The sequence below is a fragment of the Carcharodon carcharias genome, chromosome 14 (genome assembly GCF_017639515.1).
Source record: "Carcharodon carcharias isolate sCarCar2 chromosome 14, sCarCar2.pri, whole genome shotgun sequence".
Lineage (NCBI taxonomy): Eukaryota > Metazoa > Chordata > Chondrichthyes > Lamniformes > Lamnidae > Carcharodon > Carcharodon carcharias.
In genome coordinates, this window is record NC_054480.1 from 116690479 (window position 1) to 116715399 (window position 24921).

Here is a 24921-nt window from a genome sequence, read left to right on the forward strand (position 1 = left end):
ATTTATATGATGGGAAACCACTTCAATTCTTGTTCCTTGAAACCAGTTTATTCTTCCCAACATCCTGATGGGTAATTTTTTAATGTGTTGCAATCTGAAAGCTTAATATAATTAAGTCATTACAACAATTTCACTTCAGAGATTTAAATGCAACTATATTTTTTTTTTAGGCAAAGCGAGCTGGTGTTGACTGCATCATTTTACCAATGGAAAACAAAAAAGACTTTTTCGATCTACCGAATTTTATTACAGAGGGTCTTGAAGTGCATTTTGTTGAACATTACCAGGATGTGTACAGTACAGTGTTTCCAGATAAATGAGATTGATCAGCGGACATATAATAGAACTGACCGCGACACATTTTGGGGAAGTACATTCTGTAGAAGCAGAATCAGATGCTATGTGCCAGCCCCAGAGTAGCTGTCTCAGTGCTTCAGAATCATCATGACCATAGAGTCAATGGAGCACATGTGATCAAATATATTTGGTCATTTTAATAAAGTAGTATTGTAACCAATCCTGGTACCATACTGTCAGACAATTGATAATAAAGTTTATTTATATCAACATTTAAGTAATTCTAGAATCAATGGAAATCATAGAAACTTGATCCAATTATCACCTGTGGGTTACTTGAATAAATCAACTGCCAGATGAGGTAGTCACATTGACCATAAGACTCTAAATTGTGTATCTGGTTTGTGCTAAGTTAGCTGGGGCAACAGCTTGGGCACTATACTTAGCTGTGGCACTACTGAACTATTAAAGCGGAAATTATATTCAAGATCATAATCCCTATTATTGACTGACCTGTACCAATGATGACTGTGGGCAGCCTGAATCTTAGCTGAGATCCCTTCCAATCAAAATGCCTGCTAATATTCATTGGCCATTTAAGATGGAAGGGTGTGCCTGACATCTGTAGCTATATTCCAACATGATTCAGTACATTCAGGACAAATATATAGTTTACAATATTTTATTGGGACAGACACCAGCAATTTCAAGGCTTGTCCGACAATGCACAGGGTTTCCACTGAAGTTACAGCAGTCACATATGTGAACCATTAGTGAAATTCCAGGTGTAAGTAAATAGATGTGGGAACACATCTGTAAGCTTTTCAATTATGTCTTCCCATTAATTAATTTGCTTGGACAATGTTTCCTGTACTAGGAAGTGGATAGTTATACTTTGTTCATCCTCATGGGTACAAATTTGTATGTATTGGTTTTGTCATACACTGCTGTTATGACACAGCAGATGTGTGCCAGATGGATCAAATCCATGAGGGAAATTTGATCACGCGGTCACAACGATTTTATAATTTGTATTTTATTTCGAGATGTGTGCCTTGAATTCAGTAATAATAAGTCTACCAAGATGTTAGAGATTTTTTACAAAACTAAATCAAACATTTATTAACAAAAGAAAAAACTTCAAGCACATATATAGTCTACAAACTACTATAATAACTCCTAAAATCCCTAATCTGGCTTCCAGTTACATCCCCATTAAGGCAACAGTAAACAAAAAAAATAGATTTTAAACAGATCCAGGTAAGTCACCACAATACCCTGGACTGTAGAATTCAAAGTGGCTTTTCCTAGCTTCAGTTTGTGTAGACAGCAAAGTATTGCACAAATACTGGAAGCTTTTCACACTTCTGGTAGATCTTGCAATGCCTTCCTTTCTGACATGTAGGTTCTTCTCCTTTATACATCTTTCTCCCTTTTAATGCAAATTCCATTGTTCCATTTGTCTTTGGAACTTTACCTTTCTCATAATATAAATCTTTTCATGGTGCTAATACTATCTGTAACCTTTGGGAAAAATAAACACACTGCTTAGCCTGGCTTCTCTGGCTAGGTGTAATATTGTACCATCTCTTTGAAATTCAAACTACCCTGATGTATCTAAAATGCAAATTCTTCTTGCCTCACATTCTAAAATTTCAGCTTTGTTTACATATTTAGCATTTCAAACCGAGCTTCTTTTGATGAGTCAAAGCCTCCAGACCAGCTGTTTCCAATTCAATCAAATCCCACACACATACTATCCAAACCCCACAATTAACCTATTTTTTTACAATAAATCACAATATTATGAGAATTATTAAACTTTCATGATACTCCCCCTTATGAGAAAATTAACCATCATCATTTAAAAAGACAGCTTCATTTTCTTAACTCATCTCTTGCACTACCTCCTACACTTCTCTATATACTCACACTATTACATTACCAGATGCATGCATTAGCATAATGTAGCATAATGTGTATAGAAATCCTTGATAGCAACAGAAATCATTCCAGTCCAGTGTCAAGGTTCTAATTGTCCAATTTTCCTTTGAGCTTTAGACTCTTGGCAATGCATCTGCAATTAGATTTTCTTGTCCAGCAACATGTAAAATCTGTAAACTAAATGGCTACAGTAATAAACTCCATTACACTTCAGTCTCAAAATTTGTCCACACTTTAAAGGATTGTGGTCTATATAAACAATTGTTTCTGACAAATTGTTTACAACATAAATCTCAAAATGCTACGACGCTAATAACAGACCCAGAGTCTCCTTGATGGTTGAATGTCTTCTCTGTTGTACATTCAATGTCCATGAAAAATACCCTATTAGTTTCTCAATTCTAGTTTTTTCATCTTGCAATAGTACAGCCCCAATGCCTATATCGCTTCTGTCAATGGCAACTTAAATTGCTTGGCATAACTGGGTACTGCCAAAACTGATGGTGTAGTCGATACAGTTTTTAAACTATCAAATGCCTTCTGACACTCCTATGTCCATTGAAACTTCTTAATTAATTGTTCAGTCAATGGAGCAACCATACTGCTAAAATTTGGTGCACATTTCCAATAAAACCCACTCATGCCCAGAAATCTCAATTTCTCATTTTGTTCCATGCACAGGGAAATCCACGCTAGCTTTGACTTTCATATCTCTTGTAGGCACCTTACCATGTCCAATGATATGGCCTAGATATATAAATTGCACTTTTGAAAATTCATTTTTAGCCAAGTTTATCACCAAATTAGCTCCTTGTAGTTGACTAAATAATTCTTCCAGATGCTATAAATGCTCTTCCCACATTTGACTGAAAACTGTCAATATCAGCACAATTGCTCAGTCATGCAATTACTTTGTTTGTCAGTCTTTGAAATGTTGTAGGTGCATTTTTTGTAACAAATGGCATGACTTCAAACTGATATAATCTATCTGGCATCACAAAAGTTGATATCTCCTATGCTCTCTCTGATAATGGTACTTGCCAATATCCTCTTAGCAAGTCAATCTTTGTGATAAACTTCAGTTGCCCACTTTCTCAATACAATCTTCCAACTGTTGTATAGGATATGAATCCGCTTTTGTCGCTGCATTCACCTTTCAATAGTCCACACAGTCTTTTTGTTCCATCCGGTTTTGGTACCATCACAATAGGCAAACTCTGGTTACTGCAGCTAGACTCAATCATTTTGAAGTTTGAATTCAATTTCTTTCTGTACTTGTGATAACTTTGCCAGATTTAATCTACAAGGATGCTGCCTTATTGAAGATGAAACTACTACACTCACATCATGTGTAGCTAAATTTGTCCTACCCAGCTTGTTCCCACAAATAGTTTTATGTGACTGCAATAGCTTCTCCAAATCACTTTGACACTTGTCTGGAAGGCAACTCAATATTACATTTAAATTTTCAAGCACCACATTATCCAATTTGATTAGAGGAAGATCAATTTGAGAATCCTTCATTTCTACCTCTTTCTCCTTATCTACCACCAATAACTCCTCCTTTGTTCCCTTCCCTGTCAAAGTACTTTTTCTACATATTTACTCTATCTGGAGTATTTATTAAATAATTTGCTTCACTCGGTTTCTTTTCAATCCTGTGAGGTGCACTAAACTTTGCCTTTAATAAGTCACCCAGTACTGGTAACAGAACTAACACTTTTTCCACAGCAACAAAACTAGGAGCTGTGGCTCTCTTATCTGCCTTCAATTTCATAATTTGCTGTGGTATCTTTAAATATTACCTAGCTAACTCGCATATTCTGTCTAATCATTCTCTGAAGTTTGATACATAATCCAGGAGAGTATTTTCCGAATTTTGCCCCACCAATTTCTCCTGAATCAATTTCAGTGGTCCCCTTATCTTATAACCATAGACTAATTCAAAAGGACTTAATCCAGTCAATATATTAGGAGCATCCCTAATAGCAAATAACAAGAATGTAATTCCCTTATCCTAACCTTGTGGATAGTCCTGACTACATGCCATCAACATAGTTTTTAACGTTTGATGCTACCTTTCTAAAGTCCTTTGTGATTTATGATGGTAAGCTGTTGCCTTAAACTGTTTTGTCCCCAAACTGTTCATTACTCCCTTAAACAGCTGTGATATGATATTTGAAACTTGATCTGATTGTATTTCTTTTGGTAAAGCATATCTTGTAAAACATTTAGTCAACTCTTACACAATTCTCTTTGTTGTAATATCTCTCAAATATATCACTTCAGGAAACTTTGTACACATCCATTATTGTCAGTAAATACTGATTTCCACTTTTAGTCTTAGGGAGGGGTCCTACACAATCATAACCCTAGTAAAAGGTTCATCAAATGCTTGAATTGGAATTAAAGGTGCTGGCTTGTGATTTCCCTATCACATGATATGTTACATGCTCTACAGAATTTAACTACGTCTCTATGCAATCCAGGCCAATAAAAATGTTTTTGTATTTTTGCCTGTGTCTTTCTAATTACTAAATGTCCCCCATTGGAATTTCATAAGCTATTTTCAGGATCTAATTTCTATATCCAAATGGTATAACAATCTGATCTACTGAAACTTGATACTGCTGCCACATTCTCATTAACACATTACCATTAACACATCCTTAAGGCAATAACATTCTGGAATACATTCTGCCCGTTTCTGGGTAAGCTGTCTGATAAAACTTTTATTTGTGGAACCTTTTACTGTAACTCTACCAAATGCCTTGAGCTAAATACCTCAGATGCATTATCCTCCATTTTTTTCTTGCTGAACAATCTTATCAAAGCCTGTGTCAGCTAATTGAATTTCAACATTTTCTCCCTGCCTTTTAACTTCCTTTCCTTCCTGTTTCAACCTGTGAGCTTGTGATCATCTTACCACACAATCTGGAAACAATCCAGGATGCTCTTTCTGCAATACTTTTGTTGAAAACACCTCTAGAGGCTGCTCAACTACCACAGGCATCACTCACATCTGTGACCCAGCAATATCATTACCCAAAATAAATTGAACTCCTACAATGGGCAATTTTTCTACTACTGCAACAACAACCTCTCCTGTTTTCCACTTGCTCTTTAAATTTACCTTCCACAATGGAATAGGTTTAGCATCTCCATGAACCCCACTTATTATCACCTGTTCCTGCAATACTCCCTTTGAACAACAAGAATCACTGTCCCATAACATTAAGACTTGACTAGCCCCTGTGTCTCTTAAAATTTTAATATCTTTACCTACTCCACCCTGCACACATGGAAAGACATTCCCTTTCACATACAAAATCTTTAAACATTTCTGCAACCTGCTCCTCTGAACCCCTCTGGGTAAATTGCAAACACATTCCCACTTCTTTACCAATCACTGATTTTACCTGTACACAAACCATTGGTTTTTCCTGTGCTTGAACCTCAGAACCCACAGTACTTTTATTTCCAGAACTTTTCTGCATCCCAATAATTCCAACAGATTTTCCATGTAATTTCCAACACACTGACTTCATGTGCCCAACTTTATTACAATGAAAACACCTCAATTTTCAAGTGTCACTTCTACCCTCAGCACCTTCCCTTATAGTCTGAGAAAAAACCTCCTTGGGAATTTCCACTTACTCCTCTTCCCTAACTACCCACCATCCTTTACCTTCCCAATTTCTATCATTCTCCAATTTAAAAGGGTGACAAATTAATTCATTCATCAGCTATCTCTGCTGCTTGCCTTATTGTTTTAACCGTTCTTCCACGCGTTCTCACTACTGAAGGAATTGAATCTTTAAATTCTTCCAGAAGAATTACTTTTCAAAGAGCTGCATGTTGTCTCCATCTTTAATGCCTGTATCCACCAGTCAAAATTACTTTGTTTTACTCTCAATGTTTGCCTAGGCAGTTTTCTAATATTCCTAAATTTCTGCCTGCATGCCTCAGGAACCAACTCATATGTACTCAAAACAGCCTATTTTTAACCACATCATACTCCACTGACATTTCTTCTGACAGTGAAGCATAAACCTCATGCACTCTACTCACTAGCCTAGACTATAACAGCAATATCCAGTTTTCTTGTAGCCTTTTCATCTGTTTAGCTATCTTCTCAAATGAAATAAAGAATGCCTCCATATCACATCCTTCAAACTTTGGAAGAGCTTGCAAAGATCTAAATATCTCCCCTTTGGGTTTTAGGTTAACTGTTTTTTCATCATAAGAACCTTCCTCAGCATCTAATGTCTCTTTTTTAAAGTCCAGCTTTTTAAGTCGGTACCCCCTGCCCCTTTCTCTCTCCTCCATTGCTAACTTTTCCCTCTGGAGATCGTTTTTGCATTTTCATTTCTTTTTGAAATAATCTTTTTCCCTTATTTTTTTCTACTGCCTCCAGCCTTTTCAATTCCAATTATTTTTCTTTTGCCTCCAATTCAAGTTTTTTCAGTTCCTTTGCTTGTTCAACTTCCAGCTTCTTCATTTCTAACTGAAGTCTCACTACCTCCAGCTGTGACTCACTAATGTTGGGCATCACCATCCAACTTCAGATGCTGTGCTATCACTTCAACTATGTCTGCTTTCTTTGTCCCTACATGTAATCTCAACTGCAACTTATCCAACTGTTAACTTACCCTTCAAAACTTTTTTTAAATCCAGTTATATCATCTACTTCCAAAAATGTGTTAGCCATGGATACAGCCAGTTTTGCAGTCCCACCCCTTTAAAAATCCCTCACACCAACCCCTGAATTCAAAGTGCTCCTCATATTCATAACCTTAAGATTCACCAACTCCAATACAATCAAGGAATTTCAAATATGCGAAGAGCCCCCCCATTTATGATGCGTTCCAGGCAGATCAAATCCACGAGGGAAAATTGATCAAGGGGGTCACAACAATTTTGCAATTTGTATTTTATTTCGAGGTGCATGCCCTGAATTCACTAGTAATAAGTGCACCAAGACTCTAGAATTAAACATTTATTAACAAAAGATTGCAAGCACATACATAGGAGTTATAGTAGTAATTTATAGACCTAACCCCTAATTAATCTGGCTTCCAGTTACACCCCCGTTAAGGCAACAGTAAACAAGTCATCACAATACCTTGGGCAGTAGAATTCAATGGCTTTTCCCAGCTTCAGTTTCTGTAGACAGCAATTTATTGTTCAAATTCTGGAAGCTTTTCACACTTCTGGTAGATCTTAAAATGCCTTCCTCTCTGGCACATAGCCTCTTCTCCTTTTATACACATTCCTCCATTTTAATGCAAATTCCTTTGTTCCTATGTGTCTTTTGGAATTTTACCTTTCTCATGAAAAGATTTATATTAGTAACCTTTGGGAAAAATAAACACACTTCTTGGCCTAACTTCTCTGGCTAGGTGCAACATCCTATCATCTTTTTGAAATTCAAACTACCCTGATTTATCTACAAATGCAAATTATCCTCACCCCACATTCTAAAACTTCAGCCATGTTTACATATTTAACATTTCAAACCTAGCTTCTTTTGATGACTCAAGCCTCCAAGCCAGCTGTCTCCAATTCAATCAAATCTCTCCCACACAAACTATCCTAACCCCACTATTAACAATAAATCTCAATGAGAATGATTATATGTTCATTACACTGCCAAATACTCCCACAGGTGTTTGCAAGTCCAGTCTTACCAGTTTTCCATATTGTTTCTGCCATCAAAATAGGTATATGCTTCCCTTCTAAGAGATGGGAGGAGAGCAAGTACATATTTGCAAAATTATTGCAGTTTAAGGCCAAGACTATGTTTTGTAATACTACTGCACCTCTAGTGGGGAAATGAAAACTTGCAGCTAAATTTTAAAGTTTAATAATTTCCTAGGAATGTTTTGAAGTCAAGTTTTTATATATTTCTATTTGTCTATAGGATTCAAAGTATGAATGCTACTTTGTGTTTCCCATCAGCCATTCACTTAAACTTTATAATTTCATTTAATCAGTTACAAGGTTCTCTACCTATTAATAGCAAACTTGTGACACTGTTGAATCATATTTTTTTCCTAATAAATTAAGGTTGCCAAACTCTGTTGGCATCAAGTAGTTTTGCTCTACTGCAGCCAGTTGTCTTGTTTCATATGGCCCCTTCGAAGTTAGAAATGTCACAGTTCTGGTACAAGCTGATTGAGGAAATGAGGTGTATTTGTTTAATCAATTCTTTCAGTAGGGCTTTTTCTAACTTTCTCAACTGATTTTTGTGAATTAAGCAAGATTTTCATTAAACATGTTTTTGACAACTGCATAGATTGGCTTGCAGAAGGCTAGGTAAGATTATACAATAGGATCATGGCTGATTGTGTCTCTACTCGCAAAACAGAATTCCAAACATTCACAACCCTTTAAGTGAAGAAATTTCTAATCTCAGTCCTAAATAATCAGCCATTTGTCTTGAAACTGTGCTCTGTATTCTATATTCCCCAGCTAGAGGAAATAACCAATGTCTACCCTTGTCTATCCCCTCATGATTCTATGTTTCATTGAGATCACCTCATCCTTCTAAAATCCAAAGGATTTAGACCCAGTTAACTTAGCCTATCATAGTACAACACTCTCAAATACAAATATATCCTGCCTTAGAAATGGAGACCAAAACTGCACAGTATTCCAATCTGGTCTCAAAGCCCTGGAGCAATTCTTCCTTATTCTTGTACTTCAGACCCCTTATCATAAAGACCAACATGCTATTTGCCTTCTAATTACTTGTATCTGTATGCTAACCTTGTGTTCCTTGTACAAATACACACAAGTCCCTCTGAAAAATCATTTACAAGTTTCAAGCCTTTTAAAAACCATGCAGCACTCTGCTAGACAGTATGCCAACTTGAAATGCCTAGTTTATCCCTATGCTTTGCTTCCTGTCCGTAAAGCAATCCTCCAATAAGAGTACAATAGACCATGCTCTTCCATTCAATGACTGATCTTCGATTTCAACTTCACTTTCTCACCCACTCCCCATAATTCCTCAATTCCCTGAGACCAAGAGTCTCTCAGCCTGGAATATATTCAATGATGGAACATCCACAACCCTCTTGAAATTTCTCATCTCAGTCCTATATTAGCCCTTTATCCTGAGACTGTATTTCTTGTGTTCTAGATTCCCCAACTAGGGGAAATCACCCTATTGTATGCTTCATTAAGTTCAACTTGAAACTCCCTTGTATGCCTTTTCTGCTTCCTCTCCACACTAACGTGTACGAACTCCATAAGCCCTTATCTACTGAAAGGCAAGTGATGTCTCCCACCTTTTTGCCAACTTCCAATACACTGGGGCCTCCAAAATTTGGGAATTTTGGAAAATCATAATCAACACATCCACCATCTCTGCAGCTACCTTGTTTCGCCTACATTTAAGGGTTCAATCACATCCTGGGATTTGTCAAATTTTAATCCCTTAAATTTCCTCAACACTTTTTCCCTGCTACTATTACCCCAAGTTCCTCACTCTCATTAGCCCATTTGTTATCCACTATTCCTAGTATGTAATTTGTGTCTTTTACTGTGAAGACAGAAAATATTCGTTCAATGTCTGTCACTTCGTTATTCCTCATACTATCGCCTGTCTTTGTTTCTAAGGTTAATCTATTCTCCTTTTTACATACAATTGCAAAAAAACGTTTGCAACAATAGAAGGTGAAACATCAGACCAGCTAGGACTGGATGGGTGGATAACATCAGAAAATGCTTGATGAACAACAAGAGCAGTACAAAATTGCAGTGAACAGAGATGCCTATGACCTAATGTAGACTAGCTAATTATGGGTGGATGGAAAAAGCTCTTACAATCTTTATATTCCTGGCTAGTGTACTTTCATATTTATTTTTCCCCTTTTTAGCAACTTTTCTATACACAATCCTCAGTCATTACTATTTTTAGCCTGTGGTTCCATGAAAAATAAAGTTCAATAAACTGTAAATTAAGTAAACACGAGGTAATTTTGAAATAACTTTAATGGTAGCAACTTTGTACAGATCAATCTTTCTTCGCAGCTGCCTTTCTCATTGCTGCCAGCACATTGCTGAGTTCTTCTCTCTTCCTCTTTGCACGGATATGAGTGCCAACCTGAAAAGAATGAACACTGGTTAATATTTAGGTGCATTTAATACTAGAGAAATTAACTTAGGCACTGGTTTGCAACAAATCATGTAATTTAAAACGGTTTTCCAATTATGCTAAAGAGTACACAACAGCTGCAGTTTTCTAGCCCCTCAAATATAGAATGGTAATATTTCAATTATTTTGAATTTTTATATTTGTCATTCTTCACATGCAAGTCTGGATAGTATAGCAGGCAGCTAAACAACTGAAGCTGCAACAGCTACCGACTACTTTCTCATTTTGTTTTAAGAGTATATGTAGGATGCACCACTCATATTCCCCAAATTTTTCTGTTCTGAGCTGTCAAGTAACATTGACATACCTTTCATCTGAGAAGGTTTAGCCTGCTTCATAGAAAATCATTGTAACTTGAGTTTATATTGGCATTTTACTACTACTAACTTTAGCATAGGATGAGTAACTGCAAAGGCATGTAGTAACAATAAGAATCTATTAAACTATTATCAATAGGCATAAATGCTGCTGCCTACTTTTGTAAAACCTTGACACATGCAACACAGATGACTGGCAAGTTGTTACTTACTCTCTTTTTGATGAATTTGAGTGCACGCTTGTCTTTAGAGACCTTCAGCAATTCCATTGCACGCCGTTCATAGGGAGCAAAACCACAGACCTCACGGATCAGATCTCTGACAAACTTGGTGTGCTTGGTTAGGCGCTGAGGAAATAAAAAGATAATCAAACCAAGAGTTAAAAAAAGAGAACTCAGGATCTCAACAGTTTCAACTAATGTTCAGTTACAATTCCAGATGTCCACTAAAAATAGTATTCTTCAGATTACTCCTAGTGCCATGTGCTGAGTACAGAAATAAGAGGATAGCACAGCTGAACATGTGGCTGGAGAGATGGTCCAGGAGGGAAGTTTAGATTCCTGGGGCATGGGGACCATTTTGAGGAGGTGGGACCTATTCAAGCTGGATGGGTTGCACCTCAACATGCCCAGGACTAATATCTTGATGGTGAGGTTTGCTAGTGTTGTGTGGGGAGTTAAACTAGCTTGGTAGGCAGGTCAGAACCTGTGCTTAGATTCAGAGGAAGTGATGCAAAACTAGAAAGGCAGAAAAATTAATAAGCGAATTTAGAAGTTTAAGGAAACAAAGGCTAGAAATTAGACAAATGAGTTGTACTCTGAAGTGTGTGTGTATACGCACTTCAACGCAAGGAATCTAGTAAATAAGGCAGATGAGGAGGAGGAACACAGTAAAGGAACAATCATAGCTGTGAGGTGGAATGATATGCTAGAAGGAGCACTGAATGAAGCCACATGGCTTGAACTGAGGAACAAAAAGCGAATCACACTGCTTTGAGTGTTCTATAGACACAAACAGACAGAGGGATCTAGGAGAGCAAAGAAGTAGGCAAATTGCTGAGAACTGGAGAAACAAACAGGCTATAACAAAAGGAGATTCCTAACATTAATTGGAATTAATGTAAAAGGTACTAAGCCCACAGAATCTGTTAAGATGCATTCAAGAACTTTTTAGCAGGTACTTAGCAAGGTTAGCAGGAGAAGGAGCAGTTTGGGCTTAGGTTGAGAATGAATCTGTGTAGGTGTATGAGGAGTTAGCAGGAAAGCATTTTAGCAGTAGTCATAGAGATCTACAGCACAGAAAAAGGCCCTTTGGCCCATCGAGTCTGTGCCAGTCAAACAAGTACCTAAGTATTCTAATATCATTTTCCAGGGCTAGGGCCTTGACATCACAAGTGCACATCCAAATACTTAAATGTTACGAGGGTTTCTGACTCTACCATCCTTTTAGGCAGCGAAATCCAGACTCCCACCACCCTCTGGGTGAAAAAATTCTTCATCACATCCCCTCTAAACCTCCTGCCCCTTACCTTAAATCTATGCCCCTTTATTGATCCCTCCACCAAGGGGAAAGTTCTTTCCTGTCTACCCTATCTATGCCCCTCAATTTTATACGCCTCAATCATGTAACCCCCAGTCTCCTCTGCTCCAAGGGAAATAACCCCAGTCTATCCAATCTGGTTTTAGTTATGAGGATAACAACTAAAACTCTCCAGCCCAGGCAACATCCTGGTAAATCTCCTCTGCACTCTCTACTGCAATCACATCCTTCCTATAATGTGGATTCCAGAACTGCATGCAATACTCAAGCTGTGGCCTAACCAGCATTTTATACAGTTCCAGTATAACCTCCCTGCTCTTATATTCTATGCCTTGGCTAATAAAGGCAAGTATCCCAGTCGTGATCATAATTCAGTTAGATTTAGAATAGCTATGGAAAACGTTAAAGATAGATCAAGGGTGAAAGGTTAATTTTACTAAGCTGAGATGTGATTTAGAAAAAATGGACTGGAAACAACTACTTGGAAGGCCAATCAGTGTCAGAGCAGTGAGAGGCATTCAAATCTAGACCCTCCTGGATGTCAAAGAGCAATAAAAAACTTGACAGATGCTAAGAGCTCAATATTGCAGAAAGCTTAGAGGTTACAGAAAGTACAGGGCATAAAAAATATATTGGCAAATTAAATCAAAAGAATGCAAAGATGTTTTATAAATACATACAGGGAAAGAGAGTAACTAAGTAGGGTCAATTAGAGACAAAAAAGTAACTTCTGAGTCAAGGTGCAAGATGTGGGCATGTTTCTTAATGAATTATTTGTCACTATTTTGTGAAAACAGATGCAAAGTAAACATTGTAGTTAAGGAGCAGTATGAAATATTGGTTGGGATAACCATAATGATGAAGAAATATTAAAGTAATTAGCATTCTTGAAAGTGTATATAAGTCACCAGACTTGGATGAAATGCATGTTAGGCTAAGGGAAGCAAAGGATGAAACAGCAGAAACTGTGACCATCAGTTTCCAGTCTTCCCTGACTATAGGGATGGTGTCGAAGAACAGGAGGACTGTAACATTGTACAATCATTTGAAAAGGCAAGAAAGGATAGCCCAAGTAATTAGCCTAAGCTCTGTTGTGAGCAAATTACTGGAAAACATTGAGACAATACAAATCTTTTCTAGAAGCACAGATTAATCAAGAATGGTCAGCATGGATTTTAAAGGGTGGTGGTGCTTGACAAACTTGATTGTTTGTTTAAAAAAAAAGTGATGTAATCTACATAAATTTCAGCGACTTTTTTTTTGCCAAGATCCCACATGATAGACTGGTCATAAAATTAGAAGTATGTGGGAGCAAGGGAAAGTGGCAAATTGGACCCAAAATTGGCTTGGTGGCAGTAAACAAAGGGTTGTAGACAACAGGTATTTTACTGACTGAACGGCTGTTCCAGCAGAGTTCTGCAGTGTTCAGTGCTGGAATCCTTGCCTAAGAAAATAAATAGGAGACCGTTCAGGCCCTCAAGCCTGTGCCGTCATTCACTAAATTATGGCTGATCTGATTATTGCCTCAATTCCACTTTCCTGCCTACCCCCAACAACTCGACTGCCTTGTCAATCAAAAATCTGTCTAACACAGCCTTGAATATATTCAATCACCCAGCCTCCACTGCTCACTGGGGAAGAGAATTCCAAATATTAATGACCCTCCGAAGAAATTCCTCTTCATCTTTATCATTTTAAAACTGTGCCTGCTAGCTGGTACATTGGTGAGATCACATCTGGAGTACTGTGTAGTTTTGGTCTCCTTTATAATTGCATTAGCAGTGCAGAAAAGGTTCATTTGACTGATTCCTGGGATGAAGGGGTTATCTTATAAAAAAACATTGGACAGGTTGGGCTTGTATCCATTTGAGTACAGAAGAATGAGGTGATCATATGGAAAAATATAAGACCCTGAGGGCACTTGACAAGGTGGATGCTGAGATGTTTCCCCTTATGGGAGAGACTAGAACTAGGAGATGGAGTTTAAAAATAAAGGGTCGTCTATTTAAGATTGAGATAAGGAGAAACTTTTCTCTCAGAAGGTCATTAGTCTGTGGAATTCTCTTACTCAGAGAGAATTGGACGCTGGGTCATCGAATATTTTTAAGGCTGGGTTAGATTCTTGATTGCAGATAGGAAAGTAGAATTGAGGCCATAATCAGATCAACCACGATCTTATCAAATGCAGGCTCAAGGAGCTGAATAGCATACTCCTGCTCCTAATTTTTATGTAGTTCCAAATTTCCCTCATGAGAGGAAATATCTTCTCAGCATCTCTTCTGTCAAGCCTCCTCAATCTTCTACATTCCAATAAAATCACCTCAGTCTTATAAACTTCAATGAGTACAGGCCGAACTTGCTCAACTTTCCTCATAAGACAAACCCTTCATCCCAGGGATCAGCCTAGTGAACTTTCTCCGAACTTCTTCCAATGCAAGTTTCTCCCCCCTCAGGTAAGGTGACCAAAACTGTACAGTGTTCTCATCAGCACCCTGTACAGTTGTAGAAAGACTTGCCTAGTTTTATACTACACCATCTTGCAATGAAGGCCAATATTCCATTTGCCTTCCTAATTATTTGCTGTACTTTTAGTGTATTATGTTGAAGGACACCTAGATCCCTCTGTACTGCAGCATTCTGTAGATCCTCTCCAATTAAATAAGCTGCTTTTCTATTCTTCTTGCCAAAATGGACCACCTCACATTTTCCACATATTATATTCCATCGGCCAATTTTTTGCCCATTCACTTAACCCATCTATATCCCTTTATAGACATGTTCTCTTCACAACTTGCTCTACCTATCCTTGAGTCATCAGCAAATTTAGCAACCATACATTTGGTCCTATCATCCAAGTCATTAATATAACTCAAATAGTCAAGGCCCTAGCACTGCTCCCTGTGGCACTCCACTAGTTACAGTTTGCCACCCTGAAAATGACCCATTTATCCCAACACTGTTTCCTGTTATCTAGGCAGTCCTCTTTCTGTGCTAATCACAGAATCTCTCAGTGCAGAAGAAGCCCTTTGGCCCATTGAGTCTTCAACAACACGTGAGAAACACCTGACCTACCTACCTAATCCCATTTACCAGCACCTGGCCCATAGCCTTAAATGTTATTGCATGCTCAGTGCTCATCCAGGTACTTTTTAAAGGATATGAGGCAACCTGCCTCCACCATCCTCCCAGGCAGCGCATTCCAGACCGTCACCACCCTTTGGGTAAAAATGTTTTTCCTCACATCCTCCCTAAACCTCCTGCCCCTCACCTTGAACTTATGTCCCCTTGTGACTGACCCTTCAACTAATATATCATCCCCAACACTAAGCTCTTATTTTGTTGTTTTAACCTTTTATGTGACACCTTAATAAATACCTTTTAAAAATTCAAATACATTACATCTACTGGTTTCCCTTTATCCACCCCATTTGTTACATCCTCAAAGAACTCTAATAAATTTGTCAAACATGAGTTCCTTTCACAAAACTACAGACTCTGCCTGATAGCATTATGATTTTCTAAAATGTTATGCTGCTACCTCTTGCATATTGACAGCAGCTTTAATAGAAACTATGTGCTATCATTTAAAATAAAGATTACAATTTTAGATCTCTGGCTAAACATCCCAACCCTCCCTAAACTCTCAGCAGTTACTTCAGGGCAAGGATGTTATGCTCAAGACAGCTGAGCACTGGTCAAAAAGCCAGCACTCCTGAATGTAGGATCAATAAAAAAAGTGTTCTGTTCCTCAACCTCTGACTTTTGCTCAAGGCCCACAATAAATCCCAGTCTCCTTCCTTTATGCTGCACCATGCAGAGACAAACCTTCATGATGACATTAATTGCTTTTTTCCCTTCACAAAGGCTTTTAAACTAACACATGCAGCTCGTTTAACTAGATAAGATTTTACTCACCCCTCTTCTACGGCACTGCCTTGGGCCAGTCTCATTCTTGGTGACGGGATGACCTTTGCGCAGGCCAACTGCCATAGGATACCTGATCGCCATGTCTGTACAGAAGAACCAGGGCAATGACATTTAGCAGTTGACACATTAGAATTTACATATAAAAGGGAACGCAACTTAAAAATTCAATGCAATTCTCTTCCACTTCACTAATAGCTAGGCTCAATGGTAGCAGTCTGATGAGCCAAAAGGTTGTAGGTGGAAGTCCCAGTCCACTACTAAGTGCACAATGTAGGTGGATACTACATGCAGTACTGAGAGAGTGCTGCATTGATAGAGGTGCAATTTGTTAAATGTTACATTTGCCTGTTCAAGTGAACATGAGAACTTGCAAGAGTGATGAGCTCTCCCACGTACTGACCAACATTCATCCCTCAGCCAAAACATTTGCTTTTTGCAGGACCTTATGCACAAACCAGCTGCCGCATTTGCCTACAAGAGCAAATGGCTTCTACTTCAAAAGTAATTCATTGGACTATACTGGGTTTATGAAATGTGCAATGTAAATGCAAGTTTGATTTTCTAACTATTTCCTATTACTGAACGACAGGCGTAATTTAAGGACAAACTCCTATCATCGACACAAAATTCCATTCTCCATTAGAGACTGATGCCATTTTTGTATTGTGTGCACTGCCTAAAGCACAGGTCCTGCTCAGTTAGTGACACTACCAAGGAATTATGGCTGGCTTGTGATGTGAAACAGCTTTAGGCTACTGCTGGGTGTCTCCACGTTTTACCACTTCACAAAGCATCCAAAACTAGACACTTGATGTGTTGGGTTAAATCATTTGTAGTCTTACATCACAGCCAAAAATCAAAAATTGACCAAATATTCTGGAGATTGGGCAGCATCTGTTCAGAGAGAGGAAGGTAATATTAATGTTTTAATCTTAAGATCCAACATCAAAACTACAACTGTGTAATGCGTGCGAGCAAAAATGTTACCAATGTAAACACGTATGTAAACAGCTTCATCTGTTTACATATACATAGGAGAGCACCACACTTACACACTCCCACAACCAAATTGAGACTTTAAATAGTTAACATTTTTATTCACTGCCCAAACCTGAAAACAGAACTTGCATTTATATAGCACCTCCCACAACCACAGGACATCTGGAAGCACTTTATAGCAAAACAAAAACAGAATTACCTGGAAAAACTCAGCAGGTCTGGCAGCATCGGCGGAGAAGAAAAGAGTTGACGTTTCGAGTCCTCATGACCCTTCGACAGAACTTGAGTTCGAGTCCAAGAAAGAGTTGAAATATAAGCTGGTTTATGGTGTGTGTGTGTGTGTGTGTGGGGGGGGGGGGGGGGGGGGGGGGGGGGGGGGGGGGGGGGCGCGGAGAGAGAGAGAGAGAGAGAGAGAGAGAGAGGTGGAGTGGGGGTGTGGTTGTAGGGACAAACAAGCAGTGATAGAAGCAGATCATCAAAAGATGTCAATATTGTTTCACATCACAAGCCAGCCATAATTCCTTGGTAGTGTCACTGACTGAGCAGGACCTGTGCTTTAGGCAGTGCACACAATACAAAAATGGCATCAGTCTCTAATGGAGAATGGAATTTTGTGTCGATGATTGGAGTTTGTCCTTAAATTACGCCTGTGGTTCAGTAATGTCAATATTGACATCTTTTGATGATCTGCTTCTATCACTGCTTGTTTGTCCCTACAACCACACCCCCACTCCACCTCTCTCTCTCCGCCCCCCACACACACACCTTAAACCAGCTTATATTTCAACTCTTTCTTGGACTCGAACTCAAGTTCTGTCGAAGGGTCATGAGGACTCGAAACGTCAACTCTTTTCTTCTCCGCCGATGCTGCCAGACCTGCTGAGTTTTTCCAGGTAATTCTGTTTTTGTTTTTGTTTTGGATTTCCAGCATCCGCAGTTTTTTTGTTTTTAACATAGGTGTTAAAGTTGGTGATATTATTTAAACGAATGTGCTAATTAAGAATGGATGGTAGAGCACTCAAGGTATAGCTCTAGTGGGGGTGGGGAGAGCATAAAAGATTTTAAAATATTTAAAAATAATGGAAATAGGTGGGAAAAGAAAACTCTATATAATTTATTGGAAAAAAAGGAAGGGGGAAACAGAAAGGGGGTGGAGATGGGGGAGGGAGCTCAAGACCTAAAGTTGTTGAATTCAATATTCAGTCCGGAAGGCTGTAAAGTGCCTAGTCGGAAGATGAGGTGTTGTTCCTCCAGTTTGCGTTGGGCTTCACTGGAACAATGCAGCAAGCCAAGGACAGACATGTGGGCATGAGAGCAGGGTGGAATGTTGAAATGGCAAGCGACAGGGAGGTTTGGGTCATTCTTGCGGACAGACCGCAGGTGTTCTGCAAAGCGGTCGCCCAGTTTACGTTTGGTCTCTCCAATGTAGAGGAGACCACATTGGGAGCAACGAATGCAGTAGACTAAGTTGGGGGAAATGCAAGTGAAATGCTGCTTCACTTGAAAGGAGCGTTTGGGCCCTTGGACGGTGAGGAGAGAGGAGGTGAAGGGGCAGGTGTTGCATCTTTTGCGTGGGCATGGGGTGGTGCCATGGGAGGGGGTTGAGGAATAGGGGGTGATGGAGGATTGGACCAGGGTGTCCCAGAGGGAGCGATCCCTACGGAATGCCGATAGGGGGGGGGGTGAAGGGAAGATGTGTTTGGTGGTGGCATCATGCTGGAGTTGGCGGAAATGGCGGAGGATGATCTTTTGAATGCGGAGGCTGTTGGGGTGATAAGTGAGGACAAGGGGGACCCTATCATGTTTCTGGGAGGGAGGAGAAGGCGTGAGGGCGGATGCGCGGGAGATGGGCCGGACACGGTTGAGGGCCCTGTCAACGACCGTGGGTGAAAAACCTCGGGAACCTTTGACAGGGCCCTCAACCATGTCCGGCCCATCTCTCGCGCATCCGCCCTCACGCCTTCTCCTCCCTCCCAGAAACATGATAGGGTCCCCCTTGTCCTCACTTATCACCCCACCAGCCTCCGCATTCAAAGGATCATCCTCCACCATTTCCGCCAACTCCAGCATGATGCCACCACCAAACACATCTTCGCTTCACACCCCCATCGGCATTCCGTAGGGATCGCTCCCTCCAGGACACCCTGGTCCACTCCTCCATCACCCCCTACTCCTCAACCCCCTCCTATGGCACCACCCCATGCCCACGCAAAAGATGCAACACCTACCCCTTCACTTCCTCTCTCCTCACCGTCCAAGGGCCCAAACGCTCCTTTCAAGTGAAGCAGCATTTCACTTGCATTTCCCCCAACTTAGTCTACTGCATTCGTTGCTCCCAATGTGGTCTCCTCCACATTGGAGAGACCAAACATAAACTGGGCGACCGCTTTGCAGAACACCTGCGGTCTGTCCGCAAGAATGACCCAAACCTCCCTGCTGCTTGCCATTTTAACACTCCACCCTGCTCTCTTGCCCACATGTCTGTCCTTGGCTTGCTGCATTGTTCCAGTGAAGCCCAACGCAAACTGGAGGAACAACACCTCATCTTCCGACTAGGCACTTTACAGCCTTCCGGACTGAATATTGAATTCAACAACTTTAGGTCTTGAGCTCCCTCCCCCATCCCCTTTTTGTTCCCCCTTCCTTTTTTTCCCAATAAATTATACAGATTTTTCTTTTCCCACCTATTTCCATTATTTTTAAATATTTTAAAATCTTTTATGCTCTCCCCACCCCCACTAGAGCTATACCTTGAGTGCCCTACCATCCATTCTTAATTAGCACATTCGTTTAGATAATATCACCAACTTTAACACCTATGTATTCTTTTGTTCTATTGTTGTTGACATCTTTTGATGATCTGCTTCTATCAACGCTTGTTTGTCCCTACAACCAAACCAACCCCCTCCACTTCTCTCTCTCTCTTCTTTCTTCCCCCCCCACCAACCTTAAACCAGCTTATATTTCAACTCTTTCTTGGACTCGAACTCAAGTTCTGTTGAAGGGTCATGAGCACTCGAAACGTCAACTCTTTTCTTCTCCGCCGATGCTGCCAGACCTGCTGAGTTTTTCCAGGTAATTCTGTTTTTGTTTTGGATTTCCAGCATCTGCAGTTTTTTTGTTTTTAAGCACTTTATAGCAAATTGAGGATTTTTGAATGATTGTCACAATTGTAGGAAACACAGCAACCAGTTTGCATGCAGCAAGCTCCCACAAACAGCAATGCAATGATTTTTTTAAGTAATGTTGATTGAGGAATATAATGGCCAGAACACAGAACTCTACTTCAAAATAACACAGCAGAATCTCCTCCCACAGTGCAGCACCCACCAAGCATTGCACTGAGATTTTGTGCTAAATCTCCAAGATGGAGTTTCAACCCACAAGATTCGGATTCAGCGATATCTTACACAGACTGAATCTTTTTTCCCTCCCCTCACAATGAAGCAGCTGAGCAGGATTTGGCCGAGATGTGCATCCAATCGCATGTTGTATTTGTACCATTACCAATAGTGACTATTTCCACCTCTGTAACATTGCTCAAAACCACTCCTCCCCTCAGCTTATTTGCTAATGAAACCCTGTTCAATGCCTGTTACCCCTTGACTATTCCAACATATTACTGGCTAGCCTCCCACATTCTATCCTCTGTCATCCAATACTCTGCCTCCCAACTCTCACAAAGTTCCAATCACTATGGTGTTTTAATGGTCTACAGTGCCTCTCTAATGTAACACCTCTAGCTTGTGTTCAAACCCTTTCCTGCCATTTATCCTATCACTGTAATGGTCTCCAGCCTTACAACCTTGCATGGTATCTGTACTCTTCCAATTATGGTCCCTTGAGCAGCCCAGATTCCAGATTTTAACTGTTCAATGATTACACCTTCAGTTGCCCAGGGCCCAAACTTTAAGTTCCTCTCTAAATTTCTCCATCTCTCATCCTCCTTTAAAACACTCTTAAAACGTTCCTTAATCGAGCTTTTTGTCACATATGCAATTTGGTGTAAAACGCGTTAACATTCCTGTGGAGTGCTTGGAACACTTTGCTACCTTAAAGGCGCTAAATAAATACAAGTTGTTGTTGAATGTCGGGCACTCAACAGCAATGGGCCATTGGCCAGGTTTACATATTCAGAACGGGAACTCCGTTAGTTTCCGGGGTTGCCAGTAACGAGACCAACACCCAGTGAAGTGAAGGCCTTCAAAAAAAAAACTTAAATCTTCATTTGATATATCACAGATCCCGAGGTCAACCAGGAGCCCGGAGTTTGGATTCATACGCCAAGCAAAGTTCGCACTGCACTACTGAAAGGCCTCATCCAAGCTTCCACAAATAATGACTCAAATTATACAATTCGACATAAAATAATTAGTCCAACTACCACATATGACGCTGCTCTTCACATTCCTACACAATAAGAGTCAACCAACCACAGGATGGTTCCGATAACAAATAGATTTATATTTGATCAACCCAATATTCAACTCCCTACCTGCTCCCTCGTTATGGCGCCGGGACCGGAAAGACCGGAAAGACCAGGAATGCTGGGATATCAATACTTCCGCCCAGTGCCGGTCTGTAACCACGTGACTCGGTTAACTGACGATGAAAGTCTTGTGGCCATCTTGTGTAGTGCAGACTTTAAGCTTTTTTGTCAAGTCTTATTTAATTTAGAGATATTCACGGCTTCTGTGTGCCTAGTGTGGGAAATAGGCCCTATTTTCAATTTAAAATCAAACTGTTATACTGAGTTGGTTTATTGAAAATAAACCAAAATCTGTTTTTGAAATGATACGTACTTTAAACCATAGTAATTTATATTTCCATAGAGCAATTAAAGAAGGAAAATTCCCAAGAAGCTTCGCAGAAGGGAAAATTATTTTGAAAATAATTAGGTTGGAGAAGCTGGGGCAGATTTGACAGAAGTGTACAAAATTAAGACCGGTTTGGATAAGGTAAAGAAAAGCTCTTTAGCTGATAGTACAAGAAGAGTACTATTTATGGTTTTAGGCAAGTGATTTAGGGGGGATGTCAGTGGCGCAGCGAGTGGTAATGACCTGGAACTTGCTGCTTATACAAGGATGTGGAAAGCTCAGACGGTAAATGATTTCTAAAGGAAATTGGATGGGCACCAGAGGCAAATAAACTTGCAGGGCTGCAGGGATCTAGCAAACAAATTAGATTGCTCTTTAGAGAGCCAGCATAGACGATTGGCCAAATATCCTTATGTGCCATAATTATTCTATGACTCCATGAAATTAAAAAATGAAATAACCCTTGGTGAGTAATGTATAAACATAAAGGAAATTGCAAATTTAGGGTAGGGTGAGGACGATGGAGCTTGAATATAAGAAAAAAGATTTTAAATTCAATGTAGAATAAAACGTAGGCTCCTTATCTGCTTTTCATTATGGCATTGGCACTGGAAATAATGTATCAAAGTAAAGGATGCTGGGACATCAGTGCGTCTGTCCGGATACAACTGCTGACTATGGAAGCTTGCAATCATAATAGAAAAATGTTTAATCAAGGCAAAATAACATAAACTAAATGCAAAAAAACATTTCTGGGAAAAGCCTGGAGTAGTCATGCATGGACAGCCAGATGAGAGATTGGTTTTCAGGTAGAGAAAGAGGCAATAAGGTGGAAGAGTTTATAGAAAGTTCCAGTGTGTGGGGTTGAGATGGGTGAAGGTTCTGCGGCCAATGACAGCATGGGATGAAACAGTCCAGAACTAATAGAGTGGAGAGTCTGTGCTGGAATAGGGTTGCAGAGGTCGAGAGTGACAAGGATGAGGATTTTAAAATCAGAAGTATTGGAGATGGGGAGACAATGACAGTTGGCAAGAACAGTGGTGATTGGGAAGTGGGTGGTGGCATTTTGGATGAATAGGAGTTGCAAAGGGGAAAAGTCAGAGACTGGCAGGGAGAATTTTGGTGCACTATTTTGGAATTTAGAGGTGAAAAGTCATGTATAGAGGCCTCAGTGGCAAAATTAGGTGAAATAGGCATGGAGGTGGGCAACATTGCCAATGGTAATGAGTGCATTTGGTGGTGCTTAGAATGTGGTGTTTGATGCTCAGCTCAGGGTCAAATAGGAAACCATGACTACACATTGTTAGGTTTGCCTGAGTAGGTTGCAAGGGAGAGGGATGGAGGTGGAAATTTTTGATGGGAGCCAAACAGGATAGCTTCTGTCTTGATAATATTTAGTTGAAGGGAGAGATGATATCCATTTTGCCACTAAAGGACACTGTTGACAAAGAACATAGAAGATAAGGTATTAAAAGAGCAAATTAATCAAAGATATTTCACACATTGGCCTGTCTGCACAGGTAGAACTGCCTTTTCCTTGTCTATACACTGTTCTTCAGTGACATAATTCAAAATGATAGAGACAATCTTTCATATAAACACTGATGACAAGCAGATCTATCTCTTTGACACCATGCTTAATTTCTTGAGCTATGTGACAGGGGCCATTGAAAATGAAGCCATTGCAGGAATGTGTTGGCTTTGTTTGCATGTAACCTGGCTAGGGCACTGCCAATAAAATGTACCACAGAGACAGCTAAAGAGGATGAGATGATTAGTTGTTTCAAATGACATTGAGAAGACCAGCAGAGAGAAGAGAGGTTGTGCTCTAGAGTTGCAGTCACGCAGTCACAAAAGATACATTTATTTTAAAAACTGATCTTGTTGCTGTGGGCAATGTGGAAATGGAAGGGATTCGTGTAATGGGAGAGGTGCCATGAAGCTGATTGGCAACAATATATTTGAGGGCTTTAGTGAGTAAATGGAAGCTGGAAATAGGGAACTAATTGCACAGAAATAGAAGTTGAAGATGGATTTTTGAGGAAGCGATAACTGCTGTCTCGGAAGGATGGCACATGGAGTTTGAGGAGCTGGAGGCACTGACAATGTTATCATACAACCTTCTTCACTACTGAAGAATCCTGCTTAGGATACCATGAAGTAGGCTTTGTAGTCGAGTATATTAACAGCTTTATTAACAACTCATAACTATATACATATATACAGTAGAGGGTACAGATATGGAGCTGACACCATCCAAGGTCTTTACACATCTCTGTCCATCTCTAGACTGACCCTGGCTCTGGGTCATTTGCCTTCTTATATCACTGTGTGGGCAGTACTTTACTCAGTCCCACATTAACCCTGTATGTACCAGACCCTAACACTATAGATGGCAAACAAGTGTAGCTTTGGAAACTGAGTGCAAATCTGAGATCTTGGTGAGTGGAGGAGTTTAAAGTGTTAATTTTGTTCTTAAAATCTAACCTAGTCTGTAAATACTGTGGAAGTAGACTAAGTTTCTTCCTATCTTGCAGCTTAGACAGGGTAAACACATTTTGCTATGAGAGCTGAGTAGCTAATTAGCTAACTGGTTGAATTTCTAGCCCCAGTCCAGTTGGCTATAAATTCTGGGTTCTTTAGTGCAACCTTGGCAAACAAGCGCAGCTGAGGAAACTGAGTGCAAACTTGAGAGTTTGATGAGTGGGGGAGTTCAATGAGGAGGGGATGTTCATTTCCTTTTGCTTTTTCTACCTTTCCGGCCCTATAGGGATTGGGTCAAGCTATTTGGTGAGTGAAAGGGTTATAATTTTATTTTGTTAGAAGTGTGTTTCAGTAAAAACAAAACTATAAGTAGAAAAGCAGAACTGGGAAGTAATAGGCATGATAAGAAATGAGATAGGCAAGCTAATGAAAC

The 24921-nt window shown here is 39.8% G+C and overlaps 2 protein-coding genes across 3 annotated transcripts in view; one reads left to right on the plus strand and one right to left on the minus strand.

Annotated features, from left to right (window-relative positions):
• The window catches only part of lonp1 (lon peptidase 1, mitochondrial), a 39992-nt gene extending 39315 nt beyond the window's left edge, over positions 1 to 677 (plus strand). For both annotated transcript variants that reach the window (XM_041204977.1, XM_041204978.1), the window contains exon 18: positions 171 to 677. In XM_041204977.1, coding sequence (XP_041060911.1) covers positions 171 to 320 — 150 coding nt within the window. In that variant the 3' untranslated portion in view covers positions 321 to 677. The remainder of the gene's footprint in view (positions 1 to 170) is intronic.
• Positions 678 to 10224: 9547 nt separating this feature from the next.
• Positions 10225 to 21802, minus strand: rpl36 (ribosomal protein L36). The gene is made up of 4 exons (XM_041204989.1): positions 21683 to 21802; positions 16177 to 16271; positions 10935 to 11069; positions 10225 to 10354 (listed from the first exon to the last, which is right to left on the minus strand). Exons 2-4 carry the CDS (start codon positions 16267 to 16269, stop codon positions 10265 to 10267), a joined length of 318 nt encoding a protein of 105 aa, XP_041060923.1. The 5' UTR covers positions 16270 to 16271; positions 21683 to 21802; the 3' UTR covers positions 10225 to 10264.
• Between the last annotated feature and the right edge of the window lie 3119 nt (positions 21803 to 24921).

Bases quoted from the DNA above. Each gene is read 5' to 3' on its own strand.
- rpl36 (XM_041204989.1), bottom strand. From the start codon at position 16,269: ATGGCGATCAGGTATCCTATGGCAGTTGGCCTGCGCAAAGGTCATCCC. The intron at 11,070-16,176 runs GTGAGTAAAATC...TTATTTCCTCAG, and splicing joins GGCAGTGCCGTAGAAGAGGG to CGCCTAACCAAGCACACCAA. The intron at 10,355-10,934 runs GTAAGTAACAAC...CATTCTTTTCAG, and splicing joins TCAAATTCATCAAAAAGAGA to GTTGGCACTCATATCCGTGC.